Genomic DNA, 21,322 nt, shown 5'->3' on the forward strand with positions numbered 1-21,322 from the left:
GGGCTAGGCTCTAGGGTAACAAATAGGAATCAACCCCGGAACTGAGTCCAGTGAGCGCTGTTTATTGGGGCTGTGGAAAAGGTGCAGGGTGACAGGAGGCGGGGAAGGCCCTGGCTCAGGCTCCTGGGAAGCATCAGAAGTGGCTTCTTGGAGGCAAGCATTTGAGCCGAGTCCTGAAGGAAGAGCTCTGATGAAACCCAAAGCCTTCAGACGGTGTCGTGGGGTCTGCGTGGCTGGGCGCGGTTGGGGCAACGGCGGAGAAGCGGCAGGATGGGCAGGCCAGGGGTGACGCTCCCCGAGCCGGGCCGCCTGGGCTGTACTGCGTCCTTTCCCATCCTTCCGGGTGGCATTCGTTCATCCAGGGAGGGGACGGTAGGAGTCCCGTCCACTGCTGGGGATGGGGCGACAGGATCTGTCAGTACTTAAGGGGAAGAACTGATAGAGCTAGTGACTAACTGCTGGTACCTACACGGGAGAGAGTGCTGTTCTGTCTCAGCTCTGGGAGCAGGTCTGGTTTACTCATGTTTACATATTTTGGAGCCTTTTTTTTTTGGATAATTTATATAACGAGCACATAACATTAGATCTTTAACATGCCAGCGTTAGAAAGAAAAAACATTCTTACACATTTAACTACTAGAAAAATATAAATATTTATTTTGGAGGTTCTGAATAATTAAAAATAATCAGCGTCCCATAAGTATGATTGTATTAATTAAAGACAAAGTTACTTATGGTTTGTTAAAGTACCTACAATTTGAGAAACCACCCCCTTCCCACTTTTGATTAAAAAACAGATAAAAGTTGCCTTTCATGGAGGTATTTATATATTTTATGATTTGACTATTAAGGAATGGCTTTATGGTAAAATTTTTATCTAAAATTCTACTTTGCAAATAATCAAACTGATAAATTATCCCACTCTTGAGACAGAAATAAGGATGAACTCTTAAATTAATATTTATCCATCCCATGCTTTAAGTAAACAAAAGTATGTTTTAATATTTTTTCACCTCAAATGTTGCCATTTGCTGGGTACATTAAACATATGCTGAAATTAGGTTTCCTTTTAAATCCGGCGGGCAGTCGAAGCTACAGGTTTTGGCTAAACAGCAAAGTCCAAGTTTGGTCAGGGTCTCCTTGTAAAAATTAAAACATCTAATCATTACATCTCATTTTAAATACTACTTCTAAAAATAACACTTCATAAAAATAATCCAGAGAATTTTTGTTTGGGTAGAAAATTTGGAAAACATACAACAGTATTAAAAAGAAAATTCTATTTATAATCTCACTTCTAGGATAACTCCTGTTAACATTTCATTATATTTCCTTTGAGATACAGATAAATATTGATATATTTAGATATATAGATATTTTCCCCTCCCTCCCCAGCACCCAACCACATGGTGGGATCATAGCATTTTCTCATATCACCTTAGAAGCATTTATGCTTCTAACGAGCCCCAGCACTGCTGCCTGGGCTGTGATGAGCTGCAGGCCTGTGGCAGGAACCCTGTGAGCCCATGAATAGCACCTCTGTGCCCCTCTCATCCTCACGGATCAGCAGCATGTAGGTGTCCCTCCATCAGAACTCCGTTGATGAGACAAGTACCACCGTCACCTGTGTGCTGTTTAAGACGTACCAATAGGTTACTATGTTCTGATCTGGAGAATAATGGAAAATGCTAATTAATAAAGGCCACAAGAAAATATTAATTGGCTTTTAAAAATCATCAAAGGCCACAAGGTTCGTGCACTTCCTGAACGAGGCGCTGCCATCCGTCATTTCAGAGCCTCTCAACCAGTCACCCTGACTCTTCTGGATGTTCAGTTTTCCATGTCTGTAAACGTGCATCTAACCTTGGGCTGAAGACAGTAATAACCCAAAAGTAAGTACAGGGCGTTCACAGATGCATCATGAGGTATAATGACTGATTCGTATTCCATTTCTATCGCTTCATCTTTTGAAGTAATATTTCAGTATCCTCTGCAAAGTGCCAAAGAAAAAGCTGCAACTGTCAGCGGTGTACACCCTCAGATGCCTCCGCTGCCTACAACCTGTCCGTTAGACAAGCTACCGCGTTTCATCGCTACCAAGTCAGAGTGGGAGTCCAAGAGCACAGCAGAGCGGACAGAAGGACCAGCTCTGCCCCAAAGAGAGCCCCTGGGGAGCAGGTGAAAAGGCCTGTTTTTAATAGGCCACCTAGTCGTCGTGGCCTCTTGCAAAGGCAGCAGACACAGGATCCAATCATCTGTGCGTCGGTAAACAAACCCGGAGAGATTATGGATCAGGCAGAAATGTTCCGGAACTGGGCGGCCCAGCAGAGTGGCCACTGGACACGGGCTGCTGAGCACTTGAAAAGTGGAGAGTGCAACTGAAAGGAGCTGAGTTTTTAATTTTAAATTTGTATTTTCATCTAGTCATACAGTGAGCGGCTGCTGTATCAATCGGCCAGGTACAGATCACACAAGAGAGAACGAGATTTCATTTAGAAACCTGATCCAGAGGGTGATGGTCGAGAAGCAGGTACCACGATGAGGCCCTTCCAGGACCTCCCTGAGGGCTGGAGACACAGCCCTGGAATTTCGTATCTCAGAGGTTCTTACGCCCAACTGGGCTGGTCATTTATCTTTCCTAAACTGTTTACACCAGCTGATAACACTGGAGAAAAGTATGTTCTGTCTCAGCCAGACTCTGGGGTCCGTGGGAGCTGGTAAAGCAGCCTAACACTTTTTTTTATTGTTGTTGTGGTACGCGGGCCTCTCACTGTTGTGGCCTCTCCCTTGCGGAGCACAGGCTCCGGACGCGCAGGCTCAGCGGCCATGGCTCACGGGCCTAGCCGCTCCGCGGCACATGGGATCTTCCCGGACCAGGGCACGAACCCGCGTCCCCTGCATTGGCAGGCGGACTCTCAACCACTGCACCACCAGGGAGGCCCCCCCCAACACTTTTATATGTAGATTTTACACACACACAACCATCAGAATACTGTCAGTTACACGTGGAGTTTTGTTTAAACACCAGGATACCTAGGGTATACCTGGGAGCCACCCACCAGAGAATGTTCCTGAACCCAGTGAGGTGGACCCAGCTGCCCTGGGACGTCCCATCTCAAGAGATGAGATGCCGTCTTTTCAGTACCGAGGGGCTGGGGGTCGGTCACGTGCTCTCTGCCTTAGTGGCAGTAGCTTTTAAGTAATCCGATAACTGGGCTTTAAATAGCTATTGAGAAACCAAGCCCTCAAACCCACACACTTTGATTTCAAAGCGCGTCTGGCGACCTGTAGGAGCTGCGCTGAGTGGGTGCTGCCTCCACCCCCCACCCCTACCCCCCGCCTCACCGAGTGGGCACGTTGGTTTCAGAAAAGAGCTCCATGACCAGAGCAGTTGGCTTTCCCCGTCTGGGCTTCAGTTCCCCATTTAAGAATAAACGGGTTGGGCTTCCCTGATGGTGCAATGGTTAAGAATCCACTTGCCAATGCAGGGGACACGGGTTCGAGCCCTGGTCTGGGAAGATCCCACATGCCGCGGAGCAACTAAGCCCGTGTGCCACAACTACTGAGCCTGCACTCTAGAGCCCGCGTGCCGCCACTGCTGAAGCCCGTGCACCTAGAGCCCGTGCTCCGCAACAAGAGAAGCCACTGCAATGAGAAGCCCGCACACCGCAACGAAGAGTAGCCTCCGCTCTCCACAACTAGAGAAAGCCTGTGTGCAGCAATTAAGACCCAATGCAGCCAAAAATAAATTAAAAAAAATAATAAAGGGGTTGAACTGGGTCAGAGGTTGTGAACTGGGAGAGTCCAGCCTGCAGCTGAGGACTGAGTTAGTTGTTAACACGTAAAGCAGTGTCACTCAGGGCTGCTCACACCGCGGGCCACGCGAAGCTGCTCTCCAGCTGGCGGTGGAGAGGAAGGGACGTTCTGTCCGAGGAAGCAGCCGGGCAGGCACCAAGGAAGCCCTAGGGCCCGTCCCTCAGGCCCTGCTGTCTGCAGGATGGCTCGGTCCCCAGGGGCGTGGAGGACTCCCCGCGAGGCTTCTCAACAGAGCCTTGGCCGGGCCGCGGGTCCCATCACCTCTGTGCGTCTGCCTGTGGCTGCGGGTCTGAGCTGACCTGTAGGCTGGGACCGCGTCATCGTCAAGGCACACGGGCACGCAGTAGACACCCAGGCAGAACTCCGGGGTGGCGGGGAGGGGGCGCGATGCGGACACCGTGACAGCCAGCAAGGGCCACCTCCAGGTGGACTGGGGTTTGGGGTTTTTCGGGAGAAGTCACCAGGCATGTCCCATGCCTGTTCCCACCTGTGGGCTGTCTCGCCATCCAGTCCCCAGGCCTCCCCCGGCCCCGCTGTCCCCTGGCAGCCTGGCCACTCGTGGGGAGGGAAGCATGCCGGCTGCCAAGAGGGGACACAGAACACGTGACAGGCCATGGCCAAGGGTGCAGCCCAGCAGAGGGACCAGCACCTGGGAGTCGTGCTCTGTGAAGCCTGAGCGAAGTGGGGGCGGGACGCGTGCTGCGAACTCGAGCAGAACCCGAGAGGTGAGTGAGGACCGGTGTCTCCCCGACGGCGGGCGGGGCGGGGCTCTTCCGAGCGCATGCTGTGTGGCCCACACTGCGACAGAGGAGGTGCCCCAGGCACGCCAGGAGCTGTGCCGAGATGGGTCACAGAACGACCAAGAAGGGCCTCCAGAGCCCTCGGTGCTCCTGGACAGGGCAACGTGTGCCAGGCGACGGAGGAGGGCAAGATGGGGTGTGGGGGGAGACCCCGAACCCCTCACCACAGGCTCGGGGAGGCAGTAGAGGGACAGGCGGCTCCTGGCTCAGCCGGCGGGGGGTGGGCCGTGCGGGCGGGTCTGAGGCCAGCGGATCCTGAGCTCCTCGCTGGGCAAACGATGTGCCTTCGCGGAGAAGGGAGCTGGGAGGAGGGCGGCCGTGGCAATAAGCTCGCTGGCAGGTGTGTTAAAGAGGACACCTTTCTGAAAAGGTCCTATTTTTTTTTTTTTTGGTAAATATTTAATACCATATACAGAGAAGTGCAAGAAAAGTCACTTTTCACAAAGTGACTCCATATAACCAACACCCCATCAGGGGCTGGAGCATTACCGGCCCTCCAGGGTCCCCCCAGCTGCCCCATCTCACAGTCCAGGCTGCCCGCCTCTGGACGCTGGGTGCCTGTCTGGTCTGGCCCTGCGGAGACAGAACTGTCCTCCTGTGGTTCCACTGGTGTCTCAACAGAGGCTGTCATCCCTCCTGTTAGAATAACTGATTTACAACGTTGCATTAGTTGCAGGTGTACAGCACAGTGATTCAGTCATACATATGTATGCATTTTTAAACCTATTCTTTTTCATTACAGTACATTACGTGATACTGAATACAGTTCCCTGTGCTATACAGTAGAACCTTGTTTACCTATTTTATGTATAGTAGTGTGTATCTGTTAATCCCAAACTTCTAATTTATCCCTCCCCGTGTTCCCCTTTGGTAACCATGTTTGTTTTCTGTCTGTGAATCTATTTGTTTCATAAATAAGTTATTTGTGTCATATTCTATTTCTTTAAAATATTTATTTATTTTGGCTGCACCGGATCTTAGTTGCAGTACGTGGGATCTTTGTGGCATGTTTAGTTGTGGCACGTGGGATCTTAGTTGCTGCATGCGTGTGGGATCTAGTTCCCCAACCAGGGATCGAACCCGGGCCCCCTGCATTGGGAGCGTGGCATCTTACCCACTGGACCACCAGGAAAGTCCCTATGTCATATTTTAGATTCCACATATAAGTGATATCATATTGGTTTTGTCTTTCTCTTTTTGACTTCCTTCTTTTAGTACAATAATCCATAGGTCCATCCATGTTGCTGCAAATGACATTATTTCACTCTTTCCATTGTATATATGTACCCTATCTTCTTTATCCATTCATCTGTTGATGGACACTTTAGGTTGTTTCTGTATATTGGTTATTGTAAATAGTGCTGCTATGAACGTTGGGGTGCATTTATCTTTTTGAATTAGAGCTTTGTCCAGATATCTGCCCAGGAGTGGAATTGCTGATTCATATGGCAATTCTATTTTTAGTTTTTTAAGGAACCTCCATGCTGTTCTCCATAGTGGCTGCACCAATTTACATTCCCACCAACAGTGTAGGAGGGCTCTCTTTCCTCCCCACCCTCTCCAGCATTTGTGGACTTTTTAATAATGGCCATTCTAACCAGTGTGAGGGTGGAACCTCACTGTTGTTTTGATTTGTATTTTTCTAATAATTAGCAATGCTGAGCATCTTTTTATGTGCCTGTTGCCCATCTGTATGTCTTCTTTGGAGAAATGTCTAAGCCTTCTGTCCATTTTTGGATTGGAATGTTTTTTTGTTATTGAGCTGTATGAGCTATTCGTATATTTTGGAAACTAAGCCTTTGTCGGTCACATAGTTTGCCAAGATTTTCTCCCAGTCTGTAGGTTGTCTTTTCGTTTTGTTTATGGTTTCCTTTGCCGTGCAAAAGCTTGTAAGTTTGATTAGGTCCCATTTGTTTATGTTTGCTTTTATTTCTATTCCCTTGGGAAACTGACCTAAGAAAACATTGCTACGATTTATGTCAGAGAACGTTTTGCCTGACATCTCTCCTGTTGTTGGGATAGGGCTGCCCCATGCATCCTAGCGGGTGTCTCAGTGCTAATGTGCACGCATGCTGCTTGTACCAACCAGGAGTGGGCTCGCTGGGGCATGTGCCAGGGCCCGGTAGCTTCGGGCTGCCATCTTAGGAGTCATTTTGCTCTCTTTCCTCATACCACAAGTTGTTACTTCTTGCCACTTTACCGCCAGGGCTGGACTTCAGCGCATCTCCTCCAGTGTTTGTTTCTCTCACCATGTCGTGTCACCCAGATAACACAGCCTGTGAAACCATGGCTAAGCTCGTTTCAGAGTTTAGTCAGGCTCCAAGGTTTCTGCCTTGAAGGCAGTGGGGGCACTCCTCAAGTTGAGGACACACAGGAGAGGGGGACAGTGTCCTGCCCCAAGGACAGGCAGGAAGGTGGTTTCTGTTACATGCCCTGCAGAGGCCGCATCCGGGGAGTCCAGCTTGGCAGGATGTGGGCCTTCCAGGCCGGGAGGATGCAGCCGGCCTCCCCCTGAGCCACAGTCACAGCCTGGACTCAGCCTCCCCAGCCTGGGGGCACCTGCTCTGGGCAGCAGGTTAATGCCAGCACCCTGAGCATGTGTGGGACTGCACGACAGGCATTCTGGGGTATTTTTAAAATAAATCATAAGTTAGCCCTTACTCATCCTGTGACATGAATGTTACACCAGAAACTGCTCACTCCGAGGCCTGCTGAGCAAGCCCGGCAGCCCTGTGGGGACAGGCCCTTTTAGGATGTGCTAACGAGCAGGGCAGCTGCTTTGTGCTTCAATCCTGAGAGGGAGACATTGAATCCGGACATCGGGCTGGCTGCCCCTGGTGCTGGGGCTCCCCCTCGGGATGACCTTACTGGCTCCAGGTTCAAGGTCAAGGTGTGAGGTCCCCAGAGGCCCGGAGACAGCAGGCGCAGGTCTGCGAAGTAGCCCTGGTGCCCCCAGCCCCCTTCTGCCTTGAGTCTGTACATCCAGCACCCAGGAGAGGCCATCCCAAGGGAGCCCTGGCCTGGCTTTTACTCCAGGCGTGGCCTTCAGCCCCAGGCTGGCAACTGGCAACGGGAAGTGAGAGCAGCTCAGAGGCCTGCAAGCCCTGAGACCATGGGGCATCCTCGGAGCTGGCCTGGTGGCCCTGGTCAGATGGCATGACACTGCCCTCTCCTGGGCAGCCATCTGAATAAGCCCGCCAGCTTGGGCCAGTGATTTCTTACAACAGCCAGAGCAGATTTAAAGCAGATTCTTTGTGGAATGAAGGAGAGGACACACAATCACCTGGTCCCCGGCCACACTGGGAGACCCCGAGCCCCTGGGAGCCGGAGGCCGGGGCTCCGAGAGAGCTCTGGCAATTCCTGAAGGCAAAGACAGTGCCTGCACTGTTCTGTCCTCTCTCTCCCGCAATTACGGAACTTCTGCAACATCAGATCTCTGCTTGGCAGTTGGCACCAGTCTACGGCACCGAAACCCAACAAGGTTTTCTTTTTACTGTTTCTCATGGCATCGTTCAGGATCGGGCTCGCAAAAAGCCAACCTTAATCACTACAGTTTTGCACGTGAATTCAGGCCACAGGCAGGGAGCAGCAGACCTTGTGTTTCCCTCTAAGATGTTCCAGCATTTGTAAGGGTCCCTCACTGTGTTTCAGAATGTCTTCTGTTCTTGCCCTTACGCTTCCGAGTGAATTTAGATAAATGAGACAAATGAATTGAGACTCCAAGGCACTCTGAAACATGCGTAGCTTCAAGCAGTCCCTTATGCTCTAGATGTCTTTACCTTCAGGTCTTATTAAAAATGTCCCAATTTCATGAGCCTTCCATAAACTTCTTTTTCTTTCCCACAGAATGATGCAAATGGGTTTGCAAAGCCTCCTTTTCTCAGGTATGTTACTTTCCTCCACCAGGGCCCTCCCCCTTGCTCAGCCTAGGAGAACTGGGCTTGCAGGATCTCAGTTCCCCGACCAGGGACAGAACCGAGGCCCTCGGCAATGAAAGCGTGGAGTGCTAACCACTGGACCGCCAGGGAAGCCCACCGCCCATTACAGAACTGTCCAGAGCTTTAAACATTTCAGACAGAGGGCAGCATACCTCTCTGCAGTCCTGTGTGGGGTGGGAAGGTGGTGGTGGGAGAGCCTTCTAGGACAGCGGCTGCATTATTAAGTGCCAAACGCAACATGAGGCCAGGGGAACTCCCTTCTGGATCAGGGCAGGTGCTGGGCAGGCCCTCCAGGCCCCGCTTCCAGAGGACCCCCAGGCCTGAGGCCTTTCTCACTGCAGCCAAAACGAAACAATTAGCAGCTTATAATGGGCGCATGGAGAGAACTGTCACAAAACAAAACTTTCATGTTCAGAAAATGTCTGGGATTTATATAAGCTATATAATTTTACAGAACAAGAGCAAGAGTTATTAGCTCTTTTTCTGAACCAAATCCCTGTCTTACAATTTTTTTCTCCCCCCGCCTCCCCAGCAGAGAAAATCCCTTTGCTACTGTGAAACTCCGACCAACAGTGACAAATGATCGCTCAGCACCAGTCATTCGATGAAAAGGTGGCCCCAGATTCTTCTGGTTCCCCGTTCGGTTCTCGCTTGGGAAATGATAGGTATACGTTTGTGATAAGTGCTGTCCTGTTGTAAAGCTTCACCGGAGGGTGCCTGATTTTACATGTATTCCACTCGAGCAAATCAGTGCATTTTCTAATTTAACATAGCTGGGTTTACATATTTCTGTCTTTAAGGTAACTACATCATAGTTTAGATACAACTCAATCATTTAAAGTATTTTCTTCCTATTCTGTTCAAGAACTGTAAATTTTCAAGAACTGTAAATTTGGTTCCAATCCTATTGTATCATTTTCTTTTAATATTCTATGATTTTTTTTTAATAGCCAGAATAAGGGATAGTTGATGCTTCTGTGACTGGCTTTCTGCACCTGAACGCAGATAAGATCACAGTTTTATTTTATAAAGCATGTGCTCTTAAATAGCATTACGATGTTTAAAGAAATCACTGTGTAGATTTGCATCCCAGCATGCAAATAACCTTAAGCAATATAAATTACGAGAATATTGTATAAAATTTAACTTAAAAACTTCTAAATGTTTGCTTAAGTCAAATGCAGCCCTACCCAAGACGAAGCATCCCGCAAGTTCTCGTGATTTAGACACAGCGCTAAGAGCACTGAGAATTCTCCTATCACAGCCATGATATTAGCACTTGAATACTTTCTAAGAGGTACTGAATTTGGCGTTCTGAGTTACCAACTGGGATACCAATGAAAACATGCCAGGCCATGCCACATGCGGGCCTGGCTCACAGGGTAATAACACATGCATCTGGGGACTCCACACGTAGAAACCCAGGCTCCTCTCACTAAGCTAGTTGACCAAAGCTGCCTCCGTCACTGATTTACTCTGAAACCTGTTGGGGTGCAAGTTTCTCCACTTTTCAGTCAGGTGCTGAAACTGCAAACAGCACTGCTGGAGCCAGGAGGACCTCTGGGAGCCGGGGGAGGGTAGCGGGAGGCTGCACCTCGGCTGAGCCCCACGCCGGCATACCCGGAACCTGGGCTTCTGCAGCGGCGCGGCAAGGCAGAGCCAGTGGCAGGGTTTATCTCTGGCTGTCAGGGACTACGCCCAATTTGGAGGAGTGGGGAGTGGTGATGAAAACTCACACACAGGCCATCCACTGTATGGGGGCAGGGGAGGGGGGCTTGTTGCTAACCACAGCTTTTGGCTTTGCCATGAATATTATTTTTCTATAAGCTTGAAATTGGTCAGGGTCAAATGCAGGTAAACCAGTGTAAGCGTGTGACGCTTTGGGTTCTTGGTCCTGTCTTCCTCCTGGCTGGTCGGCTATGACCGCTTGGTGGTGGGGGTCTGGGACTGTGTGAGGGCTCCCAGGACCCGCAGGCTAAGGGCCTCTGTCAAGCAGCACACTTGTCTTTTGAGAGCAGACCCTTCCACCAGCGAAGAAAACACAATCAAATTAGTCACATGGCCCGTTGCTCCTCTCACCGTTTAATAAGAGTAGGGTTCAGAAGCCCTTTATTTTCAACAGTGTGGAGGGAGTGAGGTGTAGAGACTTGTTAATTAAGGGAAAAAGGGCAGGGGGTGTCACACCGTGGCCCCGGCCCCCAGAGCTCTGCTGCTGGGGGTCTTCTGGTTACAGGGATGGCACAGGTCCTGGGATTATCAGACGCCACTTGCAGGCCCACCTGGCTCACCCAGACCCTCTACACCTCCACAGAAGGGACGACAGCCGTCACTTACCTGCGTCACACAGCACGGGAGGCCTTGCCTTAGGTCCTGGGCACTGGGGTGCGTGCTCTGTAAATGTCAAGGTATTAGGTTTCATTATAATAATACAAACTTGAAAACAAGCACAGTTTTTGAGCTGTAAATGCCTAATGAGGAATAACAGAAGGTCGGTGTGAACTGGATAATGTTGAAGCTGAGTTAGGAGAGGTAACGCTCTTCTCTATTTTGTATATGTTTGAAATTTTCGTAACAAAACTTGATTTCTGTAAGTGGCAGATTTCTGTAAGTGGCAGTGTGCACTGAATAAGCGAAACCAGGTGAACAACGGTATGGATCTCATTTATTTAAAGCAGTATGTCTCACCTTTCCCAAACTGAAGACTGCAAAAAATAAAAGCAGTGCCTTACTGAGCTGTCGTTGACCTGGGAGCCGTGCGCGGCCACACTCCCTGTGGCTCCCGCGCCCAGTCCACCCACCTCCCTTTACAAAACAGTCCTGAAGCTGAATCCCATGAAGCTATTGTACACGACATTTACATTAGAAAAAGAGAGCTGGGTGTGGGGAAGCCAGGTGTGCTGTTCCCTTTAAGTAAAGTTTGCTCCACAGTTGGGGCATCTTCGCTTCCTCAAGGCAAAACAGCAGATGAACCCAAAGGGGAACAAGACGATGGCCAAGAAGATGCCCAGGAAGGTGAAGGAGTCCTCCAGAACCCCGACCCTGCGGAGAGAGAGGGGGCACGCGGGTTAGGGCCCTCGCAGACCCAAGGCCTGCCAGCCCAGCGGACCCCTGTCCCCAAGGCGCCCTCCACCCACGTCCACAAGCCTAGGCGCCTCCAGAGCTGGGGCGCTGGTCGTGGAGGGGACGGCCAGCTGCCACCGGTGGCTGCACAGAAAACGTGAAGAGGAGAGAAGAGCCGCTTGGGAGGCACCAGCACCTACTGATAAAGGCAAGAACATCTGGCTGCCATATAACCTGCCACATGTTTTCTCTTACAAAATGAGGAACAAGAGACAAATGCTGGTTTCTATAAAAATTCTTATGTCTCTGAGAACAAAACCAAGAAACCCAAATCACTTTAGGATATTTTTTTTCCCAACGTTGAAAAGTTTTAGACTTATTTTCCCATTCCCTACAGGGAAATTCCGAAAATAGTGACAGAGTTTGGATTTTGTGTGATTTTTATTGGTTTCGGTGGGGGGAGCAGATTCTAGTGAAAGACTAAAAGCAGCCATGTTCACACTATGTTCACACCATGTCACTTATCTTGAGAAATTTAATCTCAAAGCTTCCTCTTCGGAAGAAGTCATGATAACCTTCAACGTGCACAGTACATAATCCCTGGGACCGCTAGGGGTCATCCCCGCACTGTGTGCCCACAAGGGCTACACCCCAGGTCGGGTCCTTTTCAAAGGCCCCGAAGGGGGGAAGAAGGAGCCATGTGCTCAGCTCCTCGGGTGACGCCCATGATGCCCGCCCCCCAGAAGCGTGTCTCTCGGGCCCCGCAGGCCCAGCCCCGCGCCAGCTGCAGTGCAGAACCAGTGCCCCGCCCTCGGGACCCCAGCCTGTCCCCCAACGCACACACCAAGGTCCTTGGGCTTCCTGAAGCCACCTTATTGTCCTCAAACACAGTAAGGATCCTTTATGCCCACGACCCTCCTCTGGCTGCCTGTGTGGAGAGGAAGGTTCAGCCCAACCAACAAGCGTGGGCAGCGGCGGGGGGGCGGGGGGCGGGCGAGCAGGGCTGTGGGGGCCCAGCGAGGGGCAGCTCAGCCGGGACACCGACTCCAAGCCCTGCCCCAGAGAAGAGCACGCGGTGGACACACCACTCCCGCAGCACCTCCCAGCGGGCCTGGCCACTGGAAGCCCTGGGAACACTGCAGAGAGACCAAGGGCGGGGGGGGTCTTGGGGACCTGCCTCACGCCCCGAGTTAGTTGAGGAAAGGCTCTGAGCAGCCCTGCAGCGGAGACACCTGCTGAGCCCAGGCTCACGGACGCCGCCCACAGGCCAGGCCCACCCCAAGGGAAAGCGCATCAGCTGGCCAGCACCTGTCAGCAGGCCCGCCATTTCCGGCACAGACAGTACAACACAGGCTGTCGGGTCACCACGCTGTGCTCCGTGCCCGCCCAGACCCCACCTGCCCCAGCTTCGAGGCCCTCTCAGACTGGGTGGCAGAAGAACGTGCTGAGAGAGCACCCGAGGCCACGCGGCCGAAGTAGGGAGCGGGGGCTTCCAGAAGGCCCTGAACCACCACCCGTGGCTCCACACAAAGGAGGCCGTGACAGGCTGCCCCGGGCCCAGAACACGCCTGCCCTGTGCAGTCGCTGCTGACAGCTCCTACACCTACTGGTACTAATCAGGCCACCCGAGAATAACTGGAGGCGGTCAGACGGCCTGGGACCACTCGGGGAGCCATGGCCCCAACTCCCTGCTTCCTCCAGGCACCGAACCAGGTTCCACCTACAGCTGAAATCCCCAGACTCACACCGGTTTGTACGTTAGGTTAGAACGTCCAAGGGAGGAGAAGCACAGGACAGAGTTGAACTAGGCCTCACAGCTGTGTCACCTGCACCAGCTGAGAACCTTCTGAGCCACCAGGGTGCCTCGTGTCCCCTCCAGGGGCCACTGAGGCCCGAGAAGAGTGACTACCAGATGCTCCGTACTCTCTCACTTAAGGATCAAGGCTGTTCAGAGGCAGAGCTTAGAACCCAGGGTCCTGTCCACTCAAAGGCTCCAGGAGGAGGCTAGGGCCAGGCGGGGTCCTGCCCTGCTGCGAGGGCACCCAGCGCCCCCTGGCTGGAGAAGCCCTCCGAGTGGTGGCCATCTCCCCACAGTGGAGGAGCGGGGCTTGCCCTGGGCTGCCTGGTGCCCGCGCCCACGTGAACTGGCCCGTCTGCGACTTGTTCCTGTCCTCTGGGGTCAGGGGTCAAACAGCAACAGCCCCCCATCTGCCTCTTCCCTAATTCTCCACCCAGACCCTGGTCAACACTGTCTAAAGCTAGAGGAAGCCCAGGAGGGCTGGTCACCCTCATCCGGGCCCTCCCCACCATGAGGCCAGTGGACTGGCCCCGCGTAAGCACAGCTTCCCAGCAGCAGTCAGACCAGCCGGGGGAGGCCCGGCACCCCAGGCAGGAGGAACACGCTCCCTCATTCCACAAACCTGCAGTGCTTTCTGTCCAGATCCATCACTCACTCAAGCCAGAGCAAAGCAGGCAGCTTGGGCCTCCCCTTTCCAACACCTTTCCAACACCCTCAGTCAGGAGTCCGGGTTTGATGGGATGAGACCCCACGCCCTCTCCCCCGTTCACCTCCAGCCCACCCCAAGAAGGCGGCAGAGCCAGGCCGTTTCCCTTCAGCAGCCAGGGAGGTGGGCAGAATCCGGGCCCTGCTAGCAGGTCTGCCCCACACTCAGACCTTCCATGAAGAACCACGGCGCGACCCGCCAACGTGGCTTCCCAGCCCAAGGGACCTGCTACCCGCATCGCAGTCCACACCTCTTACCCACAATTCCAAATGCCAAAAGCTCTGAATGCAGAACTTTTTTATAAGTTTGTACCAAACCCAGCTGGCAGCCACATGTGACCTGAACTGATGTGTGGCCATTTATAGTCTTAATGTGTCCCCTTAATGGGAATATTTGTGTCTTGCTGCAGAAATGTTAATATTTGACCATGGGTACTGCCCAAACCTCAAAAGCAGTGCTAGCATGATTTACTGTTTTTAAAAATCCAAAATCTTCTGAACTGAGAACACAACCTGGTCTCTAGGCCAGTCCTGACTGCAGAGCAAACCTGCAGAGCAAACCTGTCCCTCTGGGGCCACGTAGGAGGGAGGGGACCCCCTGCCCGTCCTGCCAGCCTCTCCTAAGTGGCGTGGCCTCTCTTTCTCTCCAAGCCCCTCAAAAGCCCTCACCGTTTCAGAGTGAGCTTCATCTCTTCATCCACTGGCTCAGAATCCAAACTGAGCAAGCGGCCTCAGCGGCGGGTTAAAAGGCCCCTCCCCCATTCCTGAGAAACGGGGGTGGGGAGGATGCGGAAACTGGAGAAACCTGGGAACTGATTCTGAAAACACTTCCTTAAAGGACTGTGACCTTACGGGGAAAGTGGTCACTCGATTCCACTGACACCCATCTGCTCAGGGAGCTGGGCTGGGTGGGGCCCCAGGACGAGCGCGGCGGAGACCCTGCAACACACACGTCCCATCCCATCCTCACCACCCCCCGTTTCCTCACAGCGTCCTCCCCGTCCCATCGCGTCCCCCTTACACGAAGCTGGAGCCCGGAGCCTTGTTCAGGCAGCGAGTGGCCTGGCTGGGAACAATCCAGACCCCAGCCCAGGGCCTCCCTACCCTCTGAGCCCCCCCCCCCCCCCCCCGTTAGTGCCACCACTGCTCCCAGCACAAGGCCGCCTCAGGTCAGGATCTGCCGCAGAACCACCCCAGACAAGCCGGGAGAGGGGAGCAGAGGGCTTCGTGCAGGTGGCCACGAGCCTGCGGACAGGCAGGGGTGGGGCATGATGCCCCACAGCACCTGGCCAGCCCCCTCCAGAGACCAGGTCATACCTCGCCCCCAGCTGTCCCAGGGTCCCACGGGGGCAGGGAGCCGCCGGCCACTCCAGGGGCGCTTCTGAGCAAGCCTGCGGCCGGGTAGCCCAGAGCCTCCCCAAGCAGAACAAATGCTGAGGGAGGGCCTGCAAGGTGGCAAGGCCTGCCTGGGGCTCCCGGGGCTCCCCGGACCCCAGGCTCAGTCCAGGCACAGCTGGACAGAGAGGCCCCGAGCACTCCCAGGCCCCCACGGTCGGCACGCCCTGCCCACGGCAGCCCGGGAGCCGGGGCCGGCTCATCAGTGCTTGGGCCGGGGAGAGCCCGCTCCCAGGGGCGAGGCCGGAGCCCCAGCCTCATCACTGTCCTGACCTCTGGGCAGCACCTGACCTCCACAGCTGTTCCTTGAGCCCGTCTTGGCTTCCAAGACCCCAGCCGTTCCTGGATTCCCTCCTACCTCTTTGGTCACCCCCAAGACTGGACGCCCAGCTGGGAGCCGGGTGCAGCCAGGCCCCACGCCTCGACGTGCCTTCCAGCCTCCGACCCGCGCCGCCCAGCGCCCTCTGCACAGGCCCTCCCACTGCAGCCCCGGGCCCCCAGACTCGAGGTGGCCTCATCCAGGGACAGCCCACGCCCCAGAGGAGGACAGCTTCAGAGAGGCCCGAGGCCTGGCAGAAGCCCCACCAGCCAAGGCGGTGCTCAGTCCACAGGGGCCGCGGGTGGGCAGGGGTGGGGTGAGGCTCATGCTGTCTGCAAGAGTAGAAAGAAATGCTCTCATAGCGCCTAAACAGAGAAGATGGGGTCAGGCTGCTTAAGGGAAAGCTCAGACGGTGGCAAAGTGACAAGTGGCACAGGCCTCTGACGCCAGGCCTCACTCAGAGGGAATCACAGACGTGTGACTTCGGCAAACTCCTGCCAAGCTCCCAGGGAGGGACGGAGCCTGGCAGGCTGGCTGGGAAGGAAGGAAGTGTGGTCACATGAGAAGCCGCCTGTCTCCCAACCCTATGACGCTGGACAGGGGCCACACCGGCTGTCCCCAGGGACTAGGCACCCTCTCCCCAAACCACCGCGGAGCTTCCTTGGAAGCACCCGGCCTTCCCCTGCTTCCTGCTGCCCACCTCCCCGGGCCCCCGGCCCACTCCGGCAGCAGAGGGCACTGCAGGCAGGGGACCGGGACACCCCTGTGTAAGAGCCCAAGCGCCGGGAGGGCCCTAACCGCCGGCATCTGTCCTTAAGCTGACAGAAGGGCCCATGGAGGACACGCCTTGGAGGGCGTCAGAGTGTGTGCTCCCAACCCGGGCCCCCAAACTTGTTCTCAGAGCACCTGCTCCCCACTGCTGCGCCCACCACCCAGAGGCCGGGAGGCCAGCGATCCCAACAGAAGGGAAGAAACTTGTTCCGGTGCAGGCGCCCTCCCTCAGCCTTAGAGCAGCCCTGAGCCCAAGCCCCTCCTCAGAAGAGCAGAGAGATGGTGACCCACATTCTGCACTTTGGGGGCTGAGGGCAGAAGCCGGGGCCTCCACTGTGACCGCTCCCACCCCAGGGAAAGGGAGGGATCAGGGGAAATGCTCCCCGTCCTGCAGCAGCCTGGAAGCTCACAACCCTGGGGGATCCATGCCCGTAAACTCCACTGCTGGTCTCCCCTCCCCCACGCTCAGGGCCTTGGGCCAGCAAGAGCCTTGGACCATCCCATCAGACACCCCATCTCCCAGATGGGGAAACGGGCCCAGCTGGCAGCTGGCAAGGCCAGGATCTGAGCCCAGCTCGTCTGGCAGGCTGGGCCCTGCGGGGAGACGCTGAAACCCCAGCCAGAGGGCTCTGCTCCAGGTGCGGCGCCTCCTCAGCTGCCAGCCTGAAACCCCTCCTTACACTTAGGATATTGCTCGGAACCCCTCCCGCCCAGAAACAGGCCCTTGGAATCGCCCAGCTAGGCTCCTTGGGGACAGAAGGGCCGTGCACACAGCAAGGCTCTGGGCACCCTGAACCAGCCTCAAAGCCAAGCACAGCGTGTTTCCCGTCGCCCACCTCTCTGTGCAACTTTCCAAAAGGATTCCCAATGGCTCTCTCTGCAAGGGACCAGCCTCCCAGACCGCGCCCCCCATCTCCAAGCCCACCCACATGCCCCCAACCCCAAGAACTCTGCCGCCCACAGGTGCCCAGTGCAGGGTGCAGAGAGCTCCTCTCCGGAGGCAGCCAGTTGTCTCCCCTCCCCCTTCACATTCTCCAAAGGCTAGAGTATCACCAGATGTGTCCGAAAAGACACCTGCTTAGGGTTTGCATATCAAGGTCCACCTGGCCGGCACGCAACCCAGAGGGCTCTCCCCTGCCCACAACCCCTTTAGCAAACTCACAGTTGGTTTCGCGGGTCCAGCCTCCTGCCCCCACTTCCGGACGTTCCCCCTCTTCCCAGGCCCTTGTCTCCCCACACAATTGACCCTTGTGACTCAAACTGTTAACTTCCCTTCGACTCCACTCTGGGCATCCCTGATTCGCTTTTGAAATTAAGCCTAAGTGTAAGCCACGGCTTCTCAGTTCCATCTCACGAACTCCAACTTCCTCCGCCACCCACCTCCCCACCCAGGCTGAAAGCCCAGTCCTTGCCAAGTCTGCCCTGACTTTCTAAATTGTCCATGCAGTCGAATTCACCAAGGGCAAGAACCAAATCTTATCTGAATTTGAATCCTCAAGACCCACACAGAACAAGCATATAATAGCTGCTTCTCAGGCCCTACAAAAACAGAAAATTCTGGAGGCTCAAGGTTGAGAATCTGAAATATCGCTCCCACCCCAAAGAACCTCGGCGTTGCTGCCCTTATGCAGGTAAGGGCCCTGATGGCATGAAGCAGCCCTGACAGCGGCCGCTCCCCTGGCCCCCTGGCCTTCCAGCTCCTCCAACACGGGCCACCTGAGTCAGGGCTCTCCTGCCCACGCACTTCAAACTGACCCTCCCAGGAGAAGAGAACCTTCTGCCACCTTCAAGAACCAACCGCAGAGCAAACTTGCAGCTCCCAGAATCGGAGATAAGAGGCTGCCAGTCCAACTGCTACCATTTCTTCATCCCACCCACTCGGGATTCAATGGCCACCAAAGCACATAACTCCCCCAGGAAAGAGAACCCAGCTCCCTCTGCCCCATGAAAGGTGCGTGGACCCAAGGACCACTGAACCCATTCTCTCCCATACCCCAGTGAGCAGCCTGTCCCAAGACTGACCGTGTCTCCAAACGATCCTGGTTTTATGAGTTTCAGTAAGTGTGTTCTTAGAGGTTTCTGGGGCCCCCAGGCCCGTGACATACCTGCAGACAGGGCAGCCTCCAACGACAACGATGGAATTGGCAGGGTACCGGGTGACATTTCGGCTGTGGATGCTGTAGACCCTGGGGTGGTGCGTGGGTAACCCTGTGGGCAGGAAAGCACATCAGAAGGGGACAGGCAGGAAAACGCGGGGAGTCAGAGATCTACTTCTCCTGCCCTTCCCCACTCCCCACCAAAAACTCGCATCCTTTTCAAAATCAAGACAACAGCGTCCACTAAGTGCCTACTACGGGCTTTATCAGGTGTTAACTTACAGACAGCATCTCGTTAATAAAGTTAATTTGCAGAGAGATAATAATGCTTCCCGGGAAGGGCGAGCCGGGCGCGCGCGACCGCGCAGGTGGGCTGAGGGCCCTCGGGCGACACCCAGACTCGGGGTCCCGACATCAGGTTCGCCGAGCGGAGACTGCCCACCACCGGGTCTCCCCTCGGCCGCGCCCCTGCCGCGTCCGGAGAAAAGTTGGTTTCGGGGTTAAAGGTCGTCACAGAACTCCGCCCAAAGTTTGCTCCCGGGGCCCCGGGCCCCGCCCGCTCGGCCAGCTCCAGTCCCGGGACGACCCCCACCCCGCTCCCCGGGCCCCGGGCCCACCTGTGACGAGGTAGGGGTAGGGCGGCGGCGGGGCGGCGGCGGGGATGGCGCCGTAGCCGTGCGGGCCGCACGCGAAGTCGCCCTGGCCGGCCTCCAGGTTGTAGGCGGGCGGCCGCTCCTGCAGCAGGGGCTTGTGGTCCATGGCGGGCGGCGCCCACCGCGCCCGGCCCGGCTCCCGCTCGCACTCTGACTCCGCTCCGACTCGGACTCGCGGGGACGCCCGGACGCCCGGCGGCCGGCCCCGCTCCTCGCGGGCGGCGGCGGCGGCGGCGGTGGCGGCGGTGGGGCTGGGCCCCCTGGAGGCGGGTGCCGCGGGCTTCCCCCCGCGCCTCCCCCCGCCGGTCACAAGACCCGGGTCACGTGGCGCGGCTCCCGCGGGGGGGTGGGGCGGGGTGGGGCGGGGCCGGCGGCGTCTTAAAGGAGCCGCGCCCGCTCTCAGCCGCCGCGCGGGCCTTCAGTCCGGGCGTCCCCACCCGGCATCCGCGACCCCAGACCTCACACAGCGAGGAGAGCCCCCGCCCCCACGCCGACCCAGAGACGCCGCACTAGGGGCGTGACCTTATGGCCTGTAGACCTGTCCCTCCCGGCGCTCCTGGCCCGCTGGGCCTCGGGGGCCCGAGCCCACCCACCACTGAGGAGGGCTGAGGCCTGGGGGGCAGGGGCGGCCCGGAGGAGGTGCTTGGCCGGACGAGTCCCCAGGCCGCCCCCTGGTTGTCACCGCCCCGAACAGAGGGGCCGGGGCCTCCGCATTCTGAGCGACCCTGTGAATCGTGCCTGCTCGTGCTCAGTTGGCGTTCAAGTCCTCGGTTTTCTTTTTGACAAACTAAATTCGGTAATTTATAGGGGTTGTGGCCACTGATTACAAATTAACTCCCCTGTTGGGAACAAACCCTAAATATCGGGCACCGCTGTGTGGCAGGTTCTGTCCCACTGTTGCTCCTCGGTTCGGTAATCTTCACGGCAACCCAAGGAAGTACTGACCCCTGGTCCACAGTCCGGAGACGGCTCCGAAGAGGGGCGTGACCTAGACTGTACCACCAAGGCCGCTCAGTCCCACGCCCTCACGGAAGCACTATGTCACATGCTAAGAGCTTAATGGTTTTGTAATAAAACTAAACAAACAGATGTGTGAGCTTCAGGCCCTGACACCCTGTAGCTCCCCTGCACCCCTCCCGGGCCTTCTGCAGCGTTTGGGGTTTCCCAGCCTTTCTCACGTGACCCGCACTTTGATCTAGCTCGGGGACAACTCTCAGACCCCGCCTCATTTTTAATTTCTCTTAAGAGACCATCGAGATTCTTTATCGCAAGTGTAGCCCAACAATCCGGTGGGAAGGGAGGAGGGGCGGCCGGGTAAGGGCCTGGCTGGCACTGGTGGGGGAGAGCCAGGTCCAGAATGGAGGCTGGCCCCGAGTGGCCAAGGACTTCCGGCCAGCAGAGGTCCTGTCTACGGTGGGAGGCCCTGCACTCCAAGGGGCAGCTGTGAGCTCTGACCAACCACAGGGTGAGAGCAGCCAAAATCAAGACCGCGCCCCCCCCCCCCCCCCGCCCTAGGGAAAACTGGGGCACGACCCAAGCCTCACCAAGGAGCGAGGAAAAGTGGGCTCGGGGCAGGCCTCCTAAGATTCGTCAGCTGTGGACACTCCTGCGGGACCCCCATCCTTCCCCGCCTACCCCTCAGCCTTTCCTATCTGACTCAAGTTAAGATGGCAGATGTCTTCAATTTCATGGTTAATTTTCCCTTCCTCACGTGTCTGTGTTTACAGATCAAACTCCGAAGAACCCATAGCCTCAGGCTCCCTTCTCGTCCAATAATAGATTTTCGCCCCCAGCAGTTACCCCCCCCCCCGCTTGGAAATGTCTCAGTGAATGACAGGATGTGGGACTTCCCAACAAAGCAGGCCCCTCCCTGTCATTCCTTCATTGAGCCGAGGGTGACCGGCTCGCCAAGCTTCCCCCAAGCAAGGCCTGAGGGGAACAAAGATAACTGGCCACGGAAAAGGAGCGGTC

The 21,322-nt window shown here is 55.5% G+C and overlaps 2 protein-coding genes across 5 annotated transcripts in view; one reads left to right on the plus strand and one right to left on the minus strand.

Annotated features, from left to right (window-relative positions):
• Positions 1–11,059, plus strand: part of BAIAP2L1 (BAR/IMD domain containing adaptor protein 2 like 1) — an 88,868-nt gene extending 77,809 nt beyond the window's left edge. For 2 of the 4 annotated variants that reach the window (XM_079943873.1, XM_079943875.1), the window contains 2 exons: positions 8,463–8,500; positions 9,087–11,059. In XM_079943873.1, the coding sequence (XP_079799999.1) occupies positions 8,463–8,500; positions 9,087–9,162 (114 nt within the window). In that variant the 3' untranslated portion in view covers positions 9,163–11,059. The remainder of the gene's footprint in view (positions 1–8,462; positions 8,501–9,086) is intronic. The other 2 variants (XM_079943874.1, XM_079943876.1) reach the window with 1 other exon arrangement.
• Positions 11,060–11,198: 139 nt separating this feature from the next.
• Positions 11,199–19,688, minus strand: BRI3 (brain protein I3). The gene is made up of 3 exons (XM_079943877.1): positions 19,316–19,688; positions 18,708–18,810; positions 11,199–11,593 (listed from the first exon to the last, which is right to left on the minus strand). Exons 1-3 carry the CDS (start codon positions 19,455–19,457, stop codon positions 11,461–11,463), a joined length of 378 nt encoding a protein of 125 aa, XP_079800003.1. The 5' UTR covers positions 19,458–19,688; the 3' UTR covers positions 11,199–11,460.
• Positions 19,689–21,322: the final 1,634 nt, after the last annotated feature.

This window comes from Stenella coeruleoalba (assembly GCF_951394435.1).
Source record: "Stenella coeruleoalba genome assembly, chromosome: 15".
Lineage (NCBI taxonomy): Eukaryota > Metazoa > Chordata > Mammalia > Artiodactyla > Delphinidae > Stenella > Stenella coeruleoalba.